We start from the raw sequence: 15302 nt of genomic DNA on the forward strand, positions 1-15302 counted from the left end.
GTAAGAATGAGGCCTACAATTCACAAAATGACCTCATACCTCTCAGAACATCAATTTTCCAAGCTTCAAAATGAGAATGAGAGACTACGAATGGGAGAACACACCTCTGATCATCAGTGTGCAGGTACAATGCTTGTTCTCCAACCCAGCCATTACTTGGCAGCCTCACCTCTAAGGGCAGGTAGGTATGCTTTTGTTCCTGGCCAACTTGCAGGCAGGGCAGGTGGGGATACTTGAGCTGAAGGTTATATTTCTGCTTGAAATACTGTGCCACGGTGCACTCCACAGTCTGTCCACTCTCTAGCTGCAAGGGAAACCTGTTTGGGGGAAGGGAAGGAAGTGTCAGAGCCCAGCACTTAATCCCACCTCTTTAGACTTACAACCACGGGAAGCCCCAGACTTGGCTTCATCCCTATCCAGCCTCTTTGAGCACTGCCATTCACGGGAAAACAGGCAAGAGAGGGCTCTGAGAGGGAAGACAAAAGATTTGAAAGGCAAGTTCCACAATACTCAAGACCGTATCTGACTCATATGCATTTCTAGTGCTGACCATAAAGTCCAACACATAGCAGAGACTCATAGTCCAGCAGTCTGAGGTCAAGGAGGTGGACAGAATCAATGACAAATTCCCCAAGGTCTAGCCCAGGAGCCCTGCCTTCTTTTTCAGAAGGAAGAGTAAGTTGTGAAAGATCCTTACATTTACAGAACTGAGGCAGCAGGCAGGGGAATACTCTTGTTCTATAGTAAAGGCCCAAGGAGGAAAGGTGGAGACCAAGAAGGTAAAAATGTTAAGTAGAGTATCAAGGATCTGGGAAGTTTGGAGGATGGATGCCAAACTCCCACAGCTTATCTTTGAAAAAAGGGCTCATCCTCAAGGCTGTTAGGGTTCGGGGAGAGGGAGGAGAGTGAAAGAAGTTATGCTGAAATATCAGCCCTCTTCCACTAAGGTATGGCTTAGCAGCCTGTCAACTCACGTCTGATGGCTGGCAGGGCGGCGGGTAACATTACACACACGGTATTTCCTCTTCATCTGTCCACAGTGGGTCACTTCCACCTTTAGCCCTGGGATACACACACTGCTTGTCAGGGTTGGAAAAGGCTGCTCATGCGCCCAGGCTTGGCCTCTCCCCTGAATATATCCCAAGGGGATTTCCTTTTAGGACTAAAGACAAAGTGGTGCTGTTTCCTTTCCCACCTGGTTGGGTCCTCACCTTTGATCTCCTTGGTGAAACGCACACGCTGAGAGTCTGTGAGGGGCTTGGGTTGCTCGTCTATGTTCCTGATGTCCAGCACCTCACACATGAACTCAATTACCGGCTGTGCCTTGTAGAAGGCAGTGGCTGAGACTGTGGGGACAGGGTGGATATAGCTCAGCTCAGGTTTGGTCTTTCAGAATAAATGGAGGCACTGCTCTTTACACCCTCTTCCTTATAGGGTATTGGGATGGGGGAGGGGTCCCAGGGCTGTAGGGATTAGACTAGGAGTATGGTTGCAGAGCTGGGAGGGATGAGGCTGGGAGTGTGGTCACTGGACTCGGGGTGCCCCTGGCTCCATAGCTCTCCCCACTCACCGTCAATGTTGAGCATCATCTTCCACATGGCAGGGCGCACAGACTGGTGAAAGCCGAACCAGACCTCGCGCCCACCCCCCAGCGGGTGGTAGTAGCCCTCAGGCGGTGAGAAGAAGGAGCGGCCCACGGGGGTGTACCTGGCAGGGACAGGCAGAGAACTGGTCCCTCGGGCACAGGCCCCCACCCTGTGAGGCATCCTGGGCACGGAGGAGCCCTGGCCTGGAAGGCAGGACACCAGGGCTTTAATTCCAGCTCTGATCCTTAACTAGTTGTATGACTGACCTTGTACAAGTCTATCTTTTCTCTGTCCTGCAGGGACAGATGGGGTGGAGGTCCAAAGGTATCTATAAGGGCCAGGGCCAAGGCTTTAAACCACCTAAATATATATGCATACTGTTTGGCATATGGTAGGGCTTCAATGAATGTTTTATTTGAAATGCATATTGTGGGACCTTAGTAAGTACTTATTCCCCACCTCCCCACATAGCAATTATGCCACCACTAGTTGTCCAGTTACAAACTAAACCCAGTACCTCATGGATGCCAGGTGCCTCATGGCCACATCCAGGGCTTGCACAGACTCCAAGGGAACAGGGATCTGCCCACTGACGAGGGCCTCATGCAGCATGCGCCAGCTAACAATAGCTAGCCACTTGATGGAGACCTTGAAGATTCGATCCTTCCCTTCCCCAGGGATTGTCACCTCAAAGTCAACCTTCAGAAGAAAGGAGGTGAAGGATTGCCAGTGCTTTCCACACAGTCCAACATTCCTTGCCCTGCCCCAGCTTCCCCCACCACACAGTTTTCCCAAGCACTTGCTCCTTAAATTGACAGGGCTAACAATGAAGATTTCAGAGGAAATCCAGACATTTAGTCTATAGCCACCTTAGCTTAGTACTTCTATCCCTCTAAACTTAGCAGGAAGGCCTTTAGGTCTATTTTAAGTCTAATCTCCGTCTGTTTGGGATAAGGACAGACATACACTGGCTAAATAAACATCAGCATCTACCCATCCCTCACCCTAAAACACACTTTCTCATCATAAAAGATGAAAGGTATTTCTGAACTGCCAGACTCCAAATAGACTTACATGAGTTGTGTACCACCCCAGACCCATGGCACATCTAGCCTGACTCCCAGCTTACCCGTTCATTGCCAATGGGCAGTGCTGTGACAGTGTAAATGTTCTTCTTTCCATCATACACGGGCTTGCGATCACCAAAGATCTGAGGCTTGAAATGCTGGACCATGTATTCCACCACCTCCCTGTGGGGGATAGAAGCAGCCTATGGAAGCTGAGAGACTACTACTTCAAGCTCTTGGAAGCAATTCGATGTTCAGGTAATGTCCACCCCCTCCTAGCAGCTACTCTAATCTCATCTCTCTGTGGTAGTGCTTCTCAAATATGAACTTTCATATGAATCACCTGGGGATTTTATTAAAATGCAGATTCTAATTCAGGTCTAGAGCAAAATCTGAAATTCTACAGTCTTAATAAGCTATCAAGTGATGCTTCTGGTTCTCAGATCACCAAGGCTCTAAAGGATCTGAAAGAGTAGGTACATGTGCCTTCTGGCGCCAGGGGGGTGGGGAGGGGAAGGCAGAGAAGAAAAGGATTCATTCCCAGGGTCTATCTGGAATCAGGAACAGAATTCAGGCTGCTCCAATCCCCAAACTGAGACATAAAAAAGGTAGACGAGGAAAAGGTGTGAATTGAAACAGGAATAAACCGTGGAAGAACCCTATCTCTTCCATCTCTCTGAAGCCCTAAGTCCAACCAGCCCATTATCATCTCTTTCTTGATTTTACTTCCTGTCCTCTGCCCCTAAGATTCCAGAGTGTCCATTTATCCTTCAGAATACCATTCCACCCAACTATCTAACCTCTTTACTTTCTAAACCAAAGCTCTTGAATACTATTGGATTAAAAATCCTCAAACTGTACTTTGTAAATGGTTTCAATCCTAATTAGGCTTTAGTGCTACCAAGCAATTTTTTCCATGTCCCTGATCAGTGCCATCCCTCACAGACTGTGTCAAACTTTCTCCTCTACCCTCTAACTCCAGAACCCGTTTCTACCTCGAATCAAAAATCAACTCTAGGGACGCCCGGGTGGCTCAGTGGGTTAAGCCTCTGCCTTCAGCTCAGGTCATGATCTCAGGATCATGAGATCGAGTCCCGCATGGGGCTCTCTGCTCAGCAGGGAGCCTGCTTCCTCCTCTCTCTCTGCCTGCCTCTCTGCCTACTTGTGATCTCTGTCTGTCAAATAAATAAATTTTAAAAATCTTAAAAAAAAAAAAAAATCAACTCTAATGACTCTACAAAGAGCACAAGATAGGCAAGGCCACCTTCAAGTTCCCAGACATATGAATAAACATATTTATGTATGCAGACCTCTTTTCTTTTCCTCTCACACTTGAAATGTCCCTTCTATATGTAATTTTTAAATATATGAAAATTTGTTCAACTTCACTCAATAGAGAAACTCAATTTAAAATTAAACCAAGGGGCGCCTGGGTGGCTCAGTAGGTTAAAACCTCTGCCTTCGGCTCAGGTCATGATCCCAGGGTCCTGGGATCGAGCCCCACATCGGGATCTCTGCTTAGCGGGGAGCCTGCTTCCCTCTCTCTCTCTGCCTGCCTCTCTGCCTACTTGTGATCTTTGTCTGTCAAATAAATAAATAAAATATTTAAAAAAATAAAAAATAAAAAAAATTTTAAATTAAATTAAACCAAGATTGGGGCACCTGGCTGGCTCAGTTGGTAGAGCTGCAACTCTTGATCTCAGGGTTGTAAGTTCAAGCCCCAAGCTGGGCAAAGAACTTACTTTAAAAAATATGGGGTGCCTGGGTGGCTCAGTGGGTTAAGCCGCTGCCTTCAGCTCAGGTCATGATCCCAGGTCCTGGGTTCGAGCCCCGCATCGGGCTTTCTGCTTGGCAGGGAGCCTGCTTCCTCCTCTCTCTCTGTCTGCCTCTCTGCCTACTTGTGATTTCTCTCTGTCAAATAAATAAAATCTTTAAAAATAAATAAATAAATAAATAAATAAATAAATAAATAAATAAATAAAAATTGGGCGCCTGGGTGGCACAGTGGGTTAAAGCCTCTGCCTTTGGCTCAGGTCATGATCTCAGGGTCCTGGGATCGAGGCCCGCATCGGGCTCTCTGCTCAGCGGGGAGCCTGCTTCCTCCTCTCTCTGCCTAATTGTGATCTCTCTCTCTCTCTCTGTCAAATAAATAAATAAAATCTTTATAAATAAATAAAATTGATCCAAGATATAATTTTCTACATATCAGAATTCCAAAGGTCAAAAAATCCAATACACTGTAGTGGTACAGAGGGAAGAGGCACTAATACTCTGATAATGGGAGTATAAATTGGTACAACTTACCTTAAAAAAAAACAAAAAACAAAAAACAAAAAGCAAACTGGTAGTATCTCCAAATTTTTCAATGTATTATGCCAGCAATTCCATGCCTAGGAATTTATCCTGTAGATACACTGCATATTTGACTGCAAAAATGTATCTACATTTGATAATATTCAACAGTTTCATTTTTGTAGCAAAAGTTTAGGTTAAAGCTAAGTGTTCCTCCATAGATTTATTAAATAAGTTATAATACATCCATTCAATGGAATATCTATGGAGCTATGTAAAAGACTAAGGCAGGTGGGGCGCCTGGGTGGCTCAGTGGGTTAAAGCCTCTGCCTTCGGCTCAGGTCATGATCCCAGGGTCCTGGGATCGAGCCCCACATCAGGCTCTCTGCTCTACGGGGAGCCTGCTTCCTCCTCTCTCTCTGCCTGCCTCTCTGCCTACTTGTGATCTCTATCAAAAAAATAAATAAAATCTTTAAAGAAAAGAAAAAAAAAGACTAAGGCAGGTATTACATGATCTGATATATATTGTTCAGTGGAAAAAAGCAAGGTACAGAACAAGGCTTACTGGATTCTATATTTTGTGTGTGTGTTTTTTAAGATTTTATTTATTTATTTAGAATGAGAAAACACAAGCAGGGGGAGTGGCAGAGGGAGCCAGAGAAGCAGGCTCCCCACTGAGCAGGGAGCCCAATGTGGGGTTCCATCCCAGGACCCTGGGAACATGACCGAGCCAAAGGCAAATACTTAACCAACGGAGCCACCCCAGCACCCCTATTTTGTGCATTTTAAAAAATGTTTTATATACACATATGCTTACATATGCAAACAAAAATATATGGGAACATACTCAAGAATGGTAACAATGAATGCCTCTAGGGAAAAGGACTAGGGGACTAAGGACCAGGGTAACAGGAGACATATTCACTGCTGCTCTTTTTGTAATATTTTATTTATTTTTACATTGTGCATATGTAGTTTTCAAGTAATAGTGAAATAAATTAATTCTGAAAAGAAATATTGCTTTGGGGCACCCAGATGGCTTAGTTGGAAGAGCATCAGACTCTTGTTCTCAGGGTTGTAAGTCTGAGCTCCATGATGGGTAGAGAGGTTACTTAAAAATAAAATCTTTAGGGGCGCCTGGGTGGCTCAGTGGGTTAAGCCGCTGCCTTCGGCTCAGGTCATGATCTCGGGGTCCTGGGATCGAGCCCCGCATCGGGCTCTCTGCTCAGCGGGGAGCCTGCTTCCTCCTCTCTCTCTGCCTGCCTCTCTGCCTGCTTGTGATCTCTGTCTGTCAAATAAATAAATAAAAAATCTTTAAAAAAAAAAAAATCTTTAAAAAAAAAAAGGAAGAAAGAAAGAAAAGAAGTATTGCTCTTTCCAAGGCTAATTCCTCCAACTATGTGTCCTATAATGTCTTCCTGCCTTAGCAATAAGTAGGAACTCATTCCTCTCCCTTCTGCCCAGTACCTTTAACTAGCTTCTTCTCCTGTTTATCTAGGTCTCCTTCTTAAAAACTTTCAATTCATTCATTCATTTTAACAAATACTGCAATGCACAATGCACTGTACTTGACTCCTATAAATCCTCTCTAACCAACATAGTCTCTCTCTCTCCCCATGCTTCACTGTCAAGCTATTTAATAAAGGATATTTGCTCTCACTGTCCTTACCACATTACCTTCTACTTATTCGTCAACTCACTGTAGTTAGATTACTAACTAGCCCAACTACTCTGCTGAAATTGCTTTGCAAAAGGCACCAATATCTCTTAATAGCCAAATTCAATGATATTTTTCAGTGTTTACCTTACCTTGAATCTCCTCCTCAAAAACTTCTTTGAATCTGGTGATACCACCCTCTACCAGTTTTCTGGATCGTCTCTGAAGATTCTGAGACTCAGGACAGTAAAGACCCCTGGTTTTGGCAGCTTATGTGCGTCACTTACCGGTTGACTCTGCGAGGACACTTATCCGGCTTGATATCCACCTCGTAGTGGTAGACGTCAATCTTAGGGATGTCCACCTCAAAGTAATTGGCCAGGAGCTTGATTGGTTTCCCCACAGTGCCAATGCCAGGTCGGCGAGGTGCCTGGAACACCTGCTGCAGGGGGGGCAGGTAGGCGCCTGCAGCTACAAGATAAAGAGGCTGGTGAGGGTAGAGTCTAGCAATCTCCTTATCATTTTGATCAGGGAAAGGAACAAGGCCTCCCAGAACCGAACGGGAGAGTATAAGGGAAGCCTCTTTCCTGCCTACCCAACCCAACTGAGGGGTTCCACAGACTCAGACAACCCACGTTCATTTTTTTCAAACCTCTCTCCAGTTAGGAAAATTATCCTTCTTGTCTCTCTTCGATTCATCAAGTGAATACTTAATATGTTTCTATTACATGTTAAGCAGAGGAGCTAAATCTGGCTCCCAATAATAAAACTTTCTTGTACTAGATTAAGACACCTGCCTCCAACAGGTATCTAACAGACCAAGAATTCTCTTCTCTTCTCTGCCAGCCAGATGCTCACTTCACTTATCACCATCCTGAACATGAAATAGCAACATCGTAATGCTCCTCTGCAATGTAAGCAGGAGGAAGATCCAAAGAAGGTCAGGCTAGGGGGATGTGAGAGAGACAATGTTTTAGAACGGATTAAGGCAACTGAATGGCTGAGGTTGGAGAGACATTAAAGTTGAAAAGGCTAAAAAAAATACAGTTTGGAGACAAAAGAAAGGAGAGAGGCTGAAACAGGAAGCTGACAAAGAGGCCACAACTGGAAATCACAGCAGAAAGACGCTTGATCTAGGAAAGAGGGAAGGCTGGAGTTAAGGCCTGGGAAACATACAGGTTAGAGTTGGGAGCTTGAGCAAGAAGCAAGGCTGCAACTAGGGAGACAAAGAAGAAAAAGTTCAAAAGAAGAAAAAGCTAAGGAATGAAGACAGGCAGAACACAGGAGACGGGGCCAAGAATAGGCTAGTGTACAGGACTTGGGAAGGAAAGGCAGCCATTAACATGCTGGAGAAGAATGAGATACTGGCTCTGAGGAGGAGAATAAGGTGCTTTGCACAGGCACAGCTCCTGCCACACAGAGAGCCCAGACAGTAACAGAAGGGATCAGTTTCAAGATAGAGCAGGCCCCTGGGAAAGGGCTAGGGCAGGGACAGCTTCCACTACTTTCTCCTCTCTTGCCACCAGCTAGATTGCTGCCCCTAGTTTTATTTTCTAGCTTGAGGGGAAAGGGAGGAAAAAGGGACACTGCCTAAGAGAAGCCTTTGTCCATAGCTACTATCGTCATTGCCACTAGAGGACCAGCCCAGGTGGGAGAAACGGATAAACCGGCCCAGAACCTCCCATCATCATGGCTCTGCTTTCACAGTCGGCCAGGCAGGGGGGATGGGACATATCCTCAGTTGGGGGGTCAGGAAGAGGTCAGAACCATTCACGGGAGGGGCTAGCTTCCCAGAGCTAAGCTGCTATGTCTCCTTCTAACCACCTGTCAAGCCCAGCCCCACTCTGCAGACAGGGAAATGCAGACAGAAAGGGAGGCTCAGCCTGGGGGTAAAGGGCCATCAAGGACCAAGCTACATAGGGAAGTGAAAGCCTAACTACTAGCACCTGGGTGCCTACCCCAGAAAGAGCTGGACAAAAATTACACATAAGCAATAGATATATGCAAATACATAGTAAGACACATTCCTGTCATACACACCCAAACATACACTTAGACCTAGACAGTTTACCTTTATATACATACCCCTCACCACCCTAGATGGTGAGTTCTTCAAGAGCAGGGACTGTATCTTGCCTCCTAGCATATAGGAGGTGTCCAACATACAGATATTAAATGAATAAACAAACAGATCCACAGATATATCACAAAGAACACACATGCATACACAACATTCAAACACCTACAAACTGCTAAAAAACAATTATACACCCTGCAAAAAAATAAACATCCTGGTGGATATAAGAGATACCCTTCCCTTCCCCAAGTTTTTACATTCCATTCACCTCCGTAGCCTTCCAGGCTGAATAATCATTTGGATTCTTGGGAAAAAAGACATCCCCTAGAGCTGGGGGCTGGGTGGAAATGATGGGGGATGGGACACTCTAATCTCAAAGACTTCTTTTCCCCAGACATAGGACTACACATCAAATTCAGCCTTAGGCACCCTCCACTCCAAGGTGGCTTTGGGAAAACAGAAGAACCCCCTCTTCCCCTTCAGCCCAAACTAGGGAAGGCAAAAGGGAGAACCTCTCCCATCCCATCCCCCAGCAAGCCTTAGAGCTGTACAGAGTACCCCCCCCTTACCCCACCCTGCCCTTTTTCAGCCCCCAGTCTGAGAAAGGGAGACACTTCCCTTCAAACCCAGACAGGGACAGACGGCCACTTTGTGATGCAGATGAGGGCCCCTGCACGGAGGACAAAGCTTGGGCCTTGGGGAAAAGGGGCGGGGCCCTTCCTTGCAGACAAAAGCAAGGAGGGAGGGGCCATGAAAAGGACACTCCCCCTCCCCCATCCCCAACCAGCCCTGAGAAGGAAAAGTAACGAAGCTGAAAGGCCTGGCTCAGGGATTCCTTCCCTACAGTTTTGAGGCCCACATACCTCCTTGAGAGCCAGACTGCCTATTCGAAACACAAACTCAAGGCTGCGTTAGCTGTCCAATAAGCAAAGACTAAGAAGCCAACCTCTCCTAAAAAAAATTTATCCATACATGAGTATATACAAACTACTAAATATCCATACATGTGCTTAACCATTTATGTTCACAATGGAATGTGATTCACTTCATTTACTAAATGTGTACTTTGTGTCAGGGCCTAGACACTCACTGTTTCCACAGATAAATTAGATATTACCTCTACCCTCCTGAAGCTCCCAATCCAGTATATGTGCTTAGAACACACCTGAGCACAGAAAGCACATCAGGACATAGCCCAGTGAAATGAACACCAGTACCTTTAGTTTTGTGTACTGTGTCCTCCAACTTTCAAGAAAATAGTCTTGGCCTGGGAAGGAGGCAGTTATGGGGTCCCTCCATTCACAGCTTCCAGACTGAATTCCAACTACCCCTTCTGATGAGGTAAAGCTGGTCCCACTAGGCTACAGCTGACTCCAGATACCAGGCTCTAGTCCCTTCCCTAGAAGATTATATCTTGTAATAAGAAAAAAAAAGTAAATTTCTTCATCACTCCAGAGCCTACTAGGAATTCATCAAAATGAAATCATTAGCAGTGTAGTATGGGTGCCAGCTCCCAGCAATCCATTTGGACCTCTGTGACCTACTCCTACTGTATCTAGTACACAGGTTGCTCAAATAGTCTCCAGCCTAGAAAACCAGGAGAATTCCTAGAATGGAGAAAGAATCCTAAGGGAAGGAGAAACGGTTTTCTGAAGTCAGGTGCTCCCCGCATTCTTCATGAAGACCTATACAGCCTTTACGAGATCATTTTTGTTTGGGGGAAATTAGTCACTAAGTACTTATAGATCACTAAATGGATGAGCTGAGTAAATTGGTAGGAGCTATCTCCTTGGGGGGTGGGGGGGGTGGGAGTCCTTGAGGGGGTGGGGGGGGGGAGTGAGAGATCAGGCATAAAAAGATAATGATTTTTCCACCAGCAATGAAATTCACGTCCAAAATGAAATGAAATTCTTGTCCTGAATAGAAATCCTATTTCCACCCCTAGAGCAAATAGAAGGAGGTAGTGGGACAAGACCTAAAGGATTCCCAGGTTCAGAATGCTCCTCCAATCAAAAGGTAAGAGATCTAGGACACAGGAGGTGCCACCATTCCACAGCCCATCCTGGAGACTCTGGTCTTGAGGTAGCCCTACCCCAGTCTCTCTGTTCTCATCTCCTTTCACGATGATTGCCTGTGAATAAGAAATTAAGGCTATCACCTGGAACTCACCAGGGTGAAAGCTATAAACTCCCCCTCCCCCAAACAACTCATTTGTGACAAAAGGCGAACTTGGCAACCTTGGGTCTAATAACATGGCCCTGACAGTTTCTAGGGAATAAAGAGAAGAGAAAGAAAAGATATCCAGGGGGGGATAGAAGCCACTAAAAATATTAAAGAACAGAAAGAGAGTAGGCCGTCACCTGAGGAGACATTTCAATGGAAAAATCATCTTTGGATTAAAAGGTCCCACCTCTACAAAGTATTGGACCAGAAAGAGGAAACGAGGCAGACAACCCCTTCCAGGTAAACCTGGTCCTGGCCTTGCTCCTTCAGTAACCAACACCCTTTCTCAGTTCTCTCTTCAGGGGGAGGACACTGCCTTGTTTCCAGTCTTTCCTCATCCAAGGGGCATGCGGCGGCACTTTAGCAGTTTCTCTCAACCCGTTCTTGGCAAATTTTGACTGAGGGTTTCCAGGATCAAGTGTAAGAGCCCCAAAGATGGGGAAGGGGACCATTTCTATTTGCACTCTGCCAACTTAACGTTTGAGAGAACGCGCCCCATCAGCGGGCTCCTTTTTCCAAGAGAAATCGGGCGGGATGGGGGAGGGTGGGGGGATTCGGGCAGCCACGCCCCCACCACTTCGGGCTGCCCCTTCCAGCTGCCACCTCCGCGCATGCTCCGGCGCCTCCGCTCCAGCTCCCCAGACTCACGGGGGGGAATCCCGGGACTGGATCCCCACCCACCGCCCCCTGACCCTCGCCCCCGCGTCAGGCCCGGCTGGGGCGGAGCTCACAGCCCAGCTCTGGCGCCTTCTCCCAAGAGACACTAGCCCAGCCCAGCCCCCGCCCCCCGGCATGCAGCAGCACTGGGCCCATCTGTGTCGACCCCCTCCTCTCCTGGACACCTGGAGCCCGCCCCCTGCCACCTGCCGGGCCTCTCCCTAGGCCTCCCGGGATCTCCGGGAGTCCTTACGTACGTTCAGGCCCTTCTCCCAGATTACTTCCCACCTCCAGGAGTGCATACAGCCTCCTTTGATAAACAGCCCCCGTCTTAGGGCTTCCTTCACAAGATTTCCCCCGGAACTGCATACAGCCCCCTTTCAAACTGGGCCCCCCATCCCATAAGAGCCCCTCTCCTCACTCAGGAAGCCTTTCCTCACTCGGAAATCCTGTTCTTCACGCGGGAGTCCCCCGGTCCTTGGAGCACGCACCGTCCCCCACTCCCGGGGGCCCTTACCTGCTCCCGAGGGTCCCGCTTCCATCCCATATACCCGTGCGGAGGTCAGGCGGCCCGGAGACTGTGGAGTCCAGAGTGAGGGGCCTAGGTACCCCGCACTCTAGCTGCACGGGCTTCCGGGCCGGGCTCGGCACCCCCCCCCAAGCCCGGCCGCTCGCGCCGCTGCCCCCGCAGCCTCCGTTGCCGCCGCCGCCGCGGAGCCTGCAGCAGCTCCCCCTGCGAGCGCCCGGCCAGCTGCCAGTGCGCAGGCGCGACCGCCAGGCCCAGGGGGCGGACGGGAACGAGTCAAGCGGGGCGCTCCGACGGCAACAAAGGCCAATGGAGAGGGGCGGGAGCGCCGGGGACCTGAGGCAGCGGCCCCTGGCGGTCACCCGTCGCCATGCAGCCCGGCGGGAGGGCTCCGGTAAAGGCGCCGCGGAACCGCGCAGCAGCGTAAGTGGGGTGGGGCGGTGGGGGGAGGGGGTCTGCCCCCACCGCCCCCCCTCACCTCCGGCAGCAGCCTCCGGCCGTGTGTCTTTTCCCCAAACAGGTCCCTCCAAACCTACATACAGCCTTCCCCCTTTACACAGCCAAACGCATATTTCAAGAACCCCACCTCATTCCCAGGCCCCCCCACACACACTCAGAGCGCCCCATCACCCAGGGGCCCTGCCTCCCACCTCTCCTCCCAATCACCCTCATCCTTCAAGCTTCGGCTGCAAAGCGCCTGCCTCCGCGAAGCCTTTCTCCGTCCCTAGTCACTGAACTCACTGACGCCACCCTCTCTTCCAGGCCGAGTGCTGGGCGCTGAGACCACACACGAAAGAGACCCTGCCTACCCTGTAAGATGTCATAGCCTCAACTTAAGTGCGACTACAGAGTTCTATCTGCGGGATCTGGGAAGCACCTGCCTACACTTTTTCATCCAGAACTCACTCCTGAACGCGGTCAATCTGCTTCTGTCCTCACCACGTCACTTAAAATACTTTTTGTCTCAAAATTCAAAGGATAATTTTCTATTCTTATCTCTCTGCAGCATTTGGCCCTGACCTCTCCTTCCTTTTTGAGGCTTACTTGGCTTCAGAATTTTCTAAACTCTATTGCCTAATCTTTTTCAGTCTTCTTCAAAGGTCCCGTGTTGCTTTTTTGACCCAGTAAGGAATAGTGTTCACTGTGGTTTTAAATCCAGCTCTCTTATTCCACCTTCTACTTTTTCCTCGAAGGTCTCATCCATTCTTATGGCTCAACCATCCCTCCAAATCTCTATCTCCAGCCACGTCTTAAACTCATATTTCCAAGTGTATGCTGGACAGCTCCACCTGGATCTCCAGTACTTCAAATTTGGAGACCAAAATCAAACTCTTTATCTTTCCCCCACAAATGTGCTTGTTCTATGCCTCCTTTCTCTGCAAATGGATACAGTTTCCAGAAATGACAGATTCTCTCCCTTGCTTCTTGCCCCCATTCAGCACTTCACCAAGTCCTGACATGTTTACCCCCTGACTTGCTCCCACATGACCCCCCCCCCCACCATTCTGCAGGCTCCTTGTGTTAGTGCAGATCCTTGGTGCTGGTGCACACCTTGCCAAAAGTAACACAGCCGCTTCCTTGCTAGTCTCACAGTTTCTGGAACATTTTTCTCATACAGTTTGCTGCAGATGAGAGGTGGTAAGAGACCCAGCTCAAACCTCACTTTCCCATATATTCATGTTTGTTCAACCACATGTATTTTTTGATGCCTACTTTACACTAGATGCTGTGCAGAGGACTAGGAACTTAAGAGAAAGATCAAACCCAGTCCCTACCCATAGGGATATTAATTTCTGACACTTACCATAGTGTACTTTGCTTCTCTCTAGCAGAGGTTCTCAAATAGCAAGCATCATAATCACCTGGAGAGCTTGTTAATACTTTTTTTTTTTAAGATTTTATTTATTTATTTGACAGACAGAGATCACAAGTAGGCAGAGAGGCAGGCAGAGAGAGAGAAGGAAGCAGGCTCCCCACTGAGTAGAGAGCCCCATGCAGGGCTCAAGCCCAGGACCCCGGGATCATGATCTGAGCCGAAGGCAGAGGCTTTAACCCACTGAGCCACCCAGGTGCCCCTGGAGAGCTTGTTAAAACAGATTGCTGAGCCCTGCCTCCAGAGCTTGTGATTCAATAGGTCTTGGGTAGAACCCAAGAATGTTCATTTCTTTTTTTTTTCCCTTCACGGTGCATTTCTAATAAGTTGCTAGATGAGGCTGATGCTGCTGATCTAGGGACCACACTTTGAGAACTAATGCTCTACAGCATAAAGTTAAGAACAAAGACTCGAGGGGGCCCTAGGTGACTCAGTCATTAAGCGTCTGCCTTTCAGGGATCAAGCCCTGCATCAGGCTCTCTGCTCAGCAGGAAGCCTGCTTCTCCCTCTCTCACTCCCCCTGCTTGTGTTCCCTCTCTCACTGTGTCTCTCTCTGTCAAATAAATAAATAAAATCTTAAAAAAAAGAAAGAAAGAAAGAGAGAGAAGAGAAAAGAAAAGAAAAGAAAAAGACTCCAGAGCGAGCCTGTTTTGGCTTTAATCCTGGTGTTGCCATTTACTAGCTGTGTAACACTGGGCAAATTATTTTAAGATTTTATTTATTTGACAGAGAAAGAAATCACAAGTAGGCAGAGAGAGGGGGAAGCAGGCTCCCCACTTAGGAGAGAGCAGGGCTCTATCCCAGATCCCAAGATCATGACCTGAGCCAAAGGGGATGCTTAATCCACTGAGCCACCCAGGGGCCCCAGGGCAAATTACTTACTTTCTCTGTATCTCAATTTCCTCCTCCCCCATTTTAAGAGATAGAAATAGCCTACCTCATTGATCTGCTGTTAATATACACAAAGACCTTAGAACAGTACCTAGAAGAATGCAGAAGAAGTATTAGTCACTGTTGTAACCATTATCTGCCTCTTGCACGATATTCTAAGTTCCTGAAGAAAAGGGACCAAATCAGATGCATCTCTGCCCCCCTTTAGTGCCTGGCACAAGCTGTGCCTACAATGATCAGTAAATATGGATTGATCTGAATCAAAGAGATGGCATCAAAACATCTTCAGAAATAGCAGGACCTCTGCCTCAGCATAACCAAGCATTCCATTAGAAAAGTTGGTATCCCCATTCTAAATTCCAAGTCTCACACTTAACTTTGTGAAAAGGCATTAGTCACTATTCTGACTCATCTCCAAAGTGGCTAATGGAGTCAAGCTTGGCCCTGGCAGAC

The 15302-nt window shown here is 47.7% G+C and overlaps 1 protein-coding gene across 4 annotated transcripts in view; it reads right to left on the minus strand.

Moving 5' to 3' along the window:
* The window catches only part of LOC125097165 (protein argonaute-1), a 38794-nt gene extending 26475 nt beyond the window's left edge, over positions 1–12319 (minus strand). For 2 of the 4 annotated variants that reach the window (XM_047724686.1, XM_047724685.1), the window contains exons 1-8: positions 12077–12319; positions 6890–7073; positions 2716–2836; positions 2104–2285; positions 1571–1707; positions 1212–1346; positions 975–1062; positions 170–317 (exon numbers count right to left, since the gene is read on the minus strand). In XM_047724686.1, the coding sequence (XP_047580642.1) occupies positions 170–317; positions 975–1062; positions 1212–1346; positions 1571–1707; positions 2104–2285; positions 2716–2836; positions 6890–7073; positions 12077–12101 (1020 nt within the window). In that variant the 5' untranslated portion in view covers positions 12102–12319. Of the gene's footprint in view, positions 1–169; positions 318–974; positions 1063–1211; positions 1347–1570; positions 1790–2103; positions 2286–2715; positions 2837–6889; positions 7074–9542; positions 9631–12076 lie in introns of those variants that run through there. The other 2 variants (XM_047724687.1, XM_047724688.1) reach the window with 2 other exon arrangements.
* Positions 12320–15302: the final 2983 nt, after the last annotated feature.

The sequence above is a fragment of the Lutra lutra genome, chromosome 4 (genome assembly GCF_902655055.1).
Source record: "Lutra lutra chromosome 4, mLutLut1.2, whole genome shotgun sequence".
Classification (NCBI taxonomy): domain Eukaryota; kingdom Metazoa; phylum Chordata; class Mammalia; order Carnivora; family Mustelidae; genus Lutra; species Lutra lutra.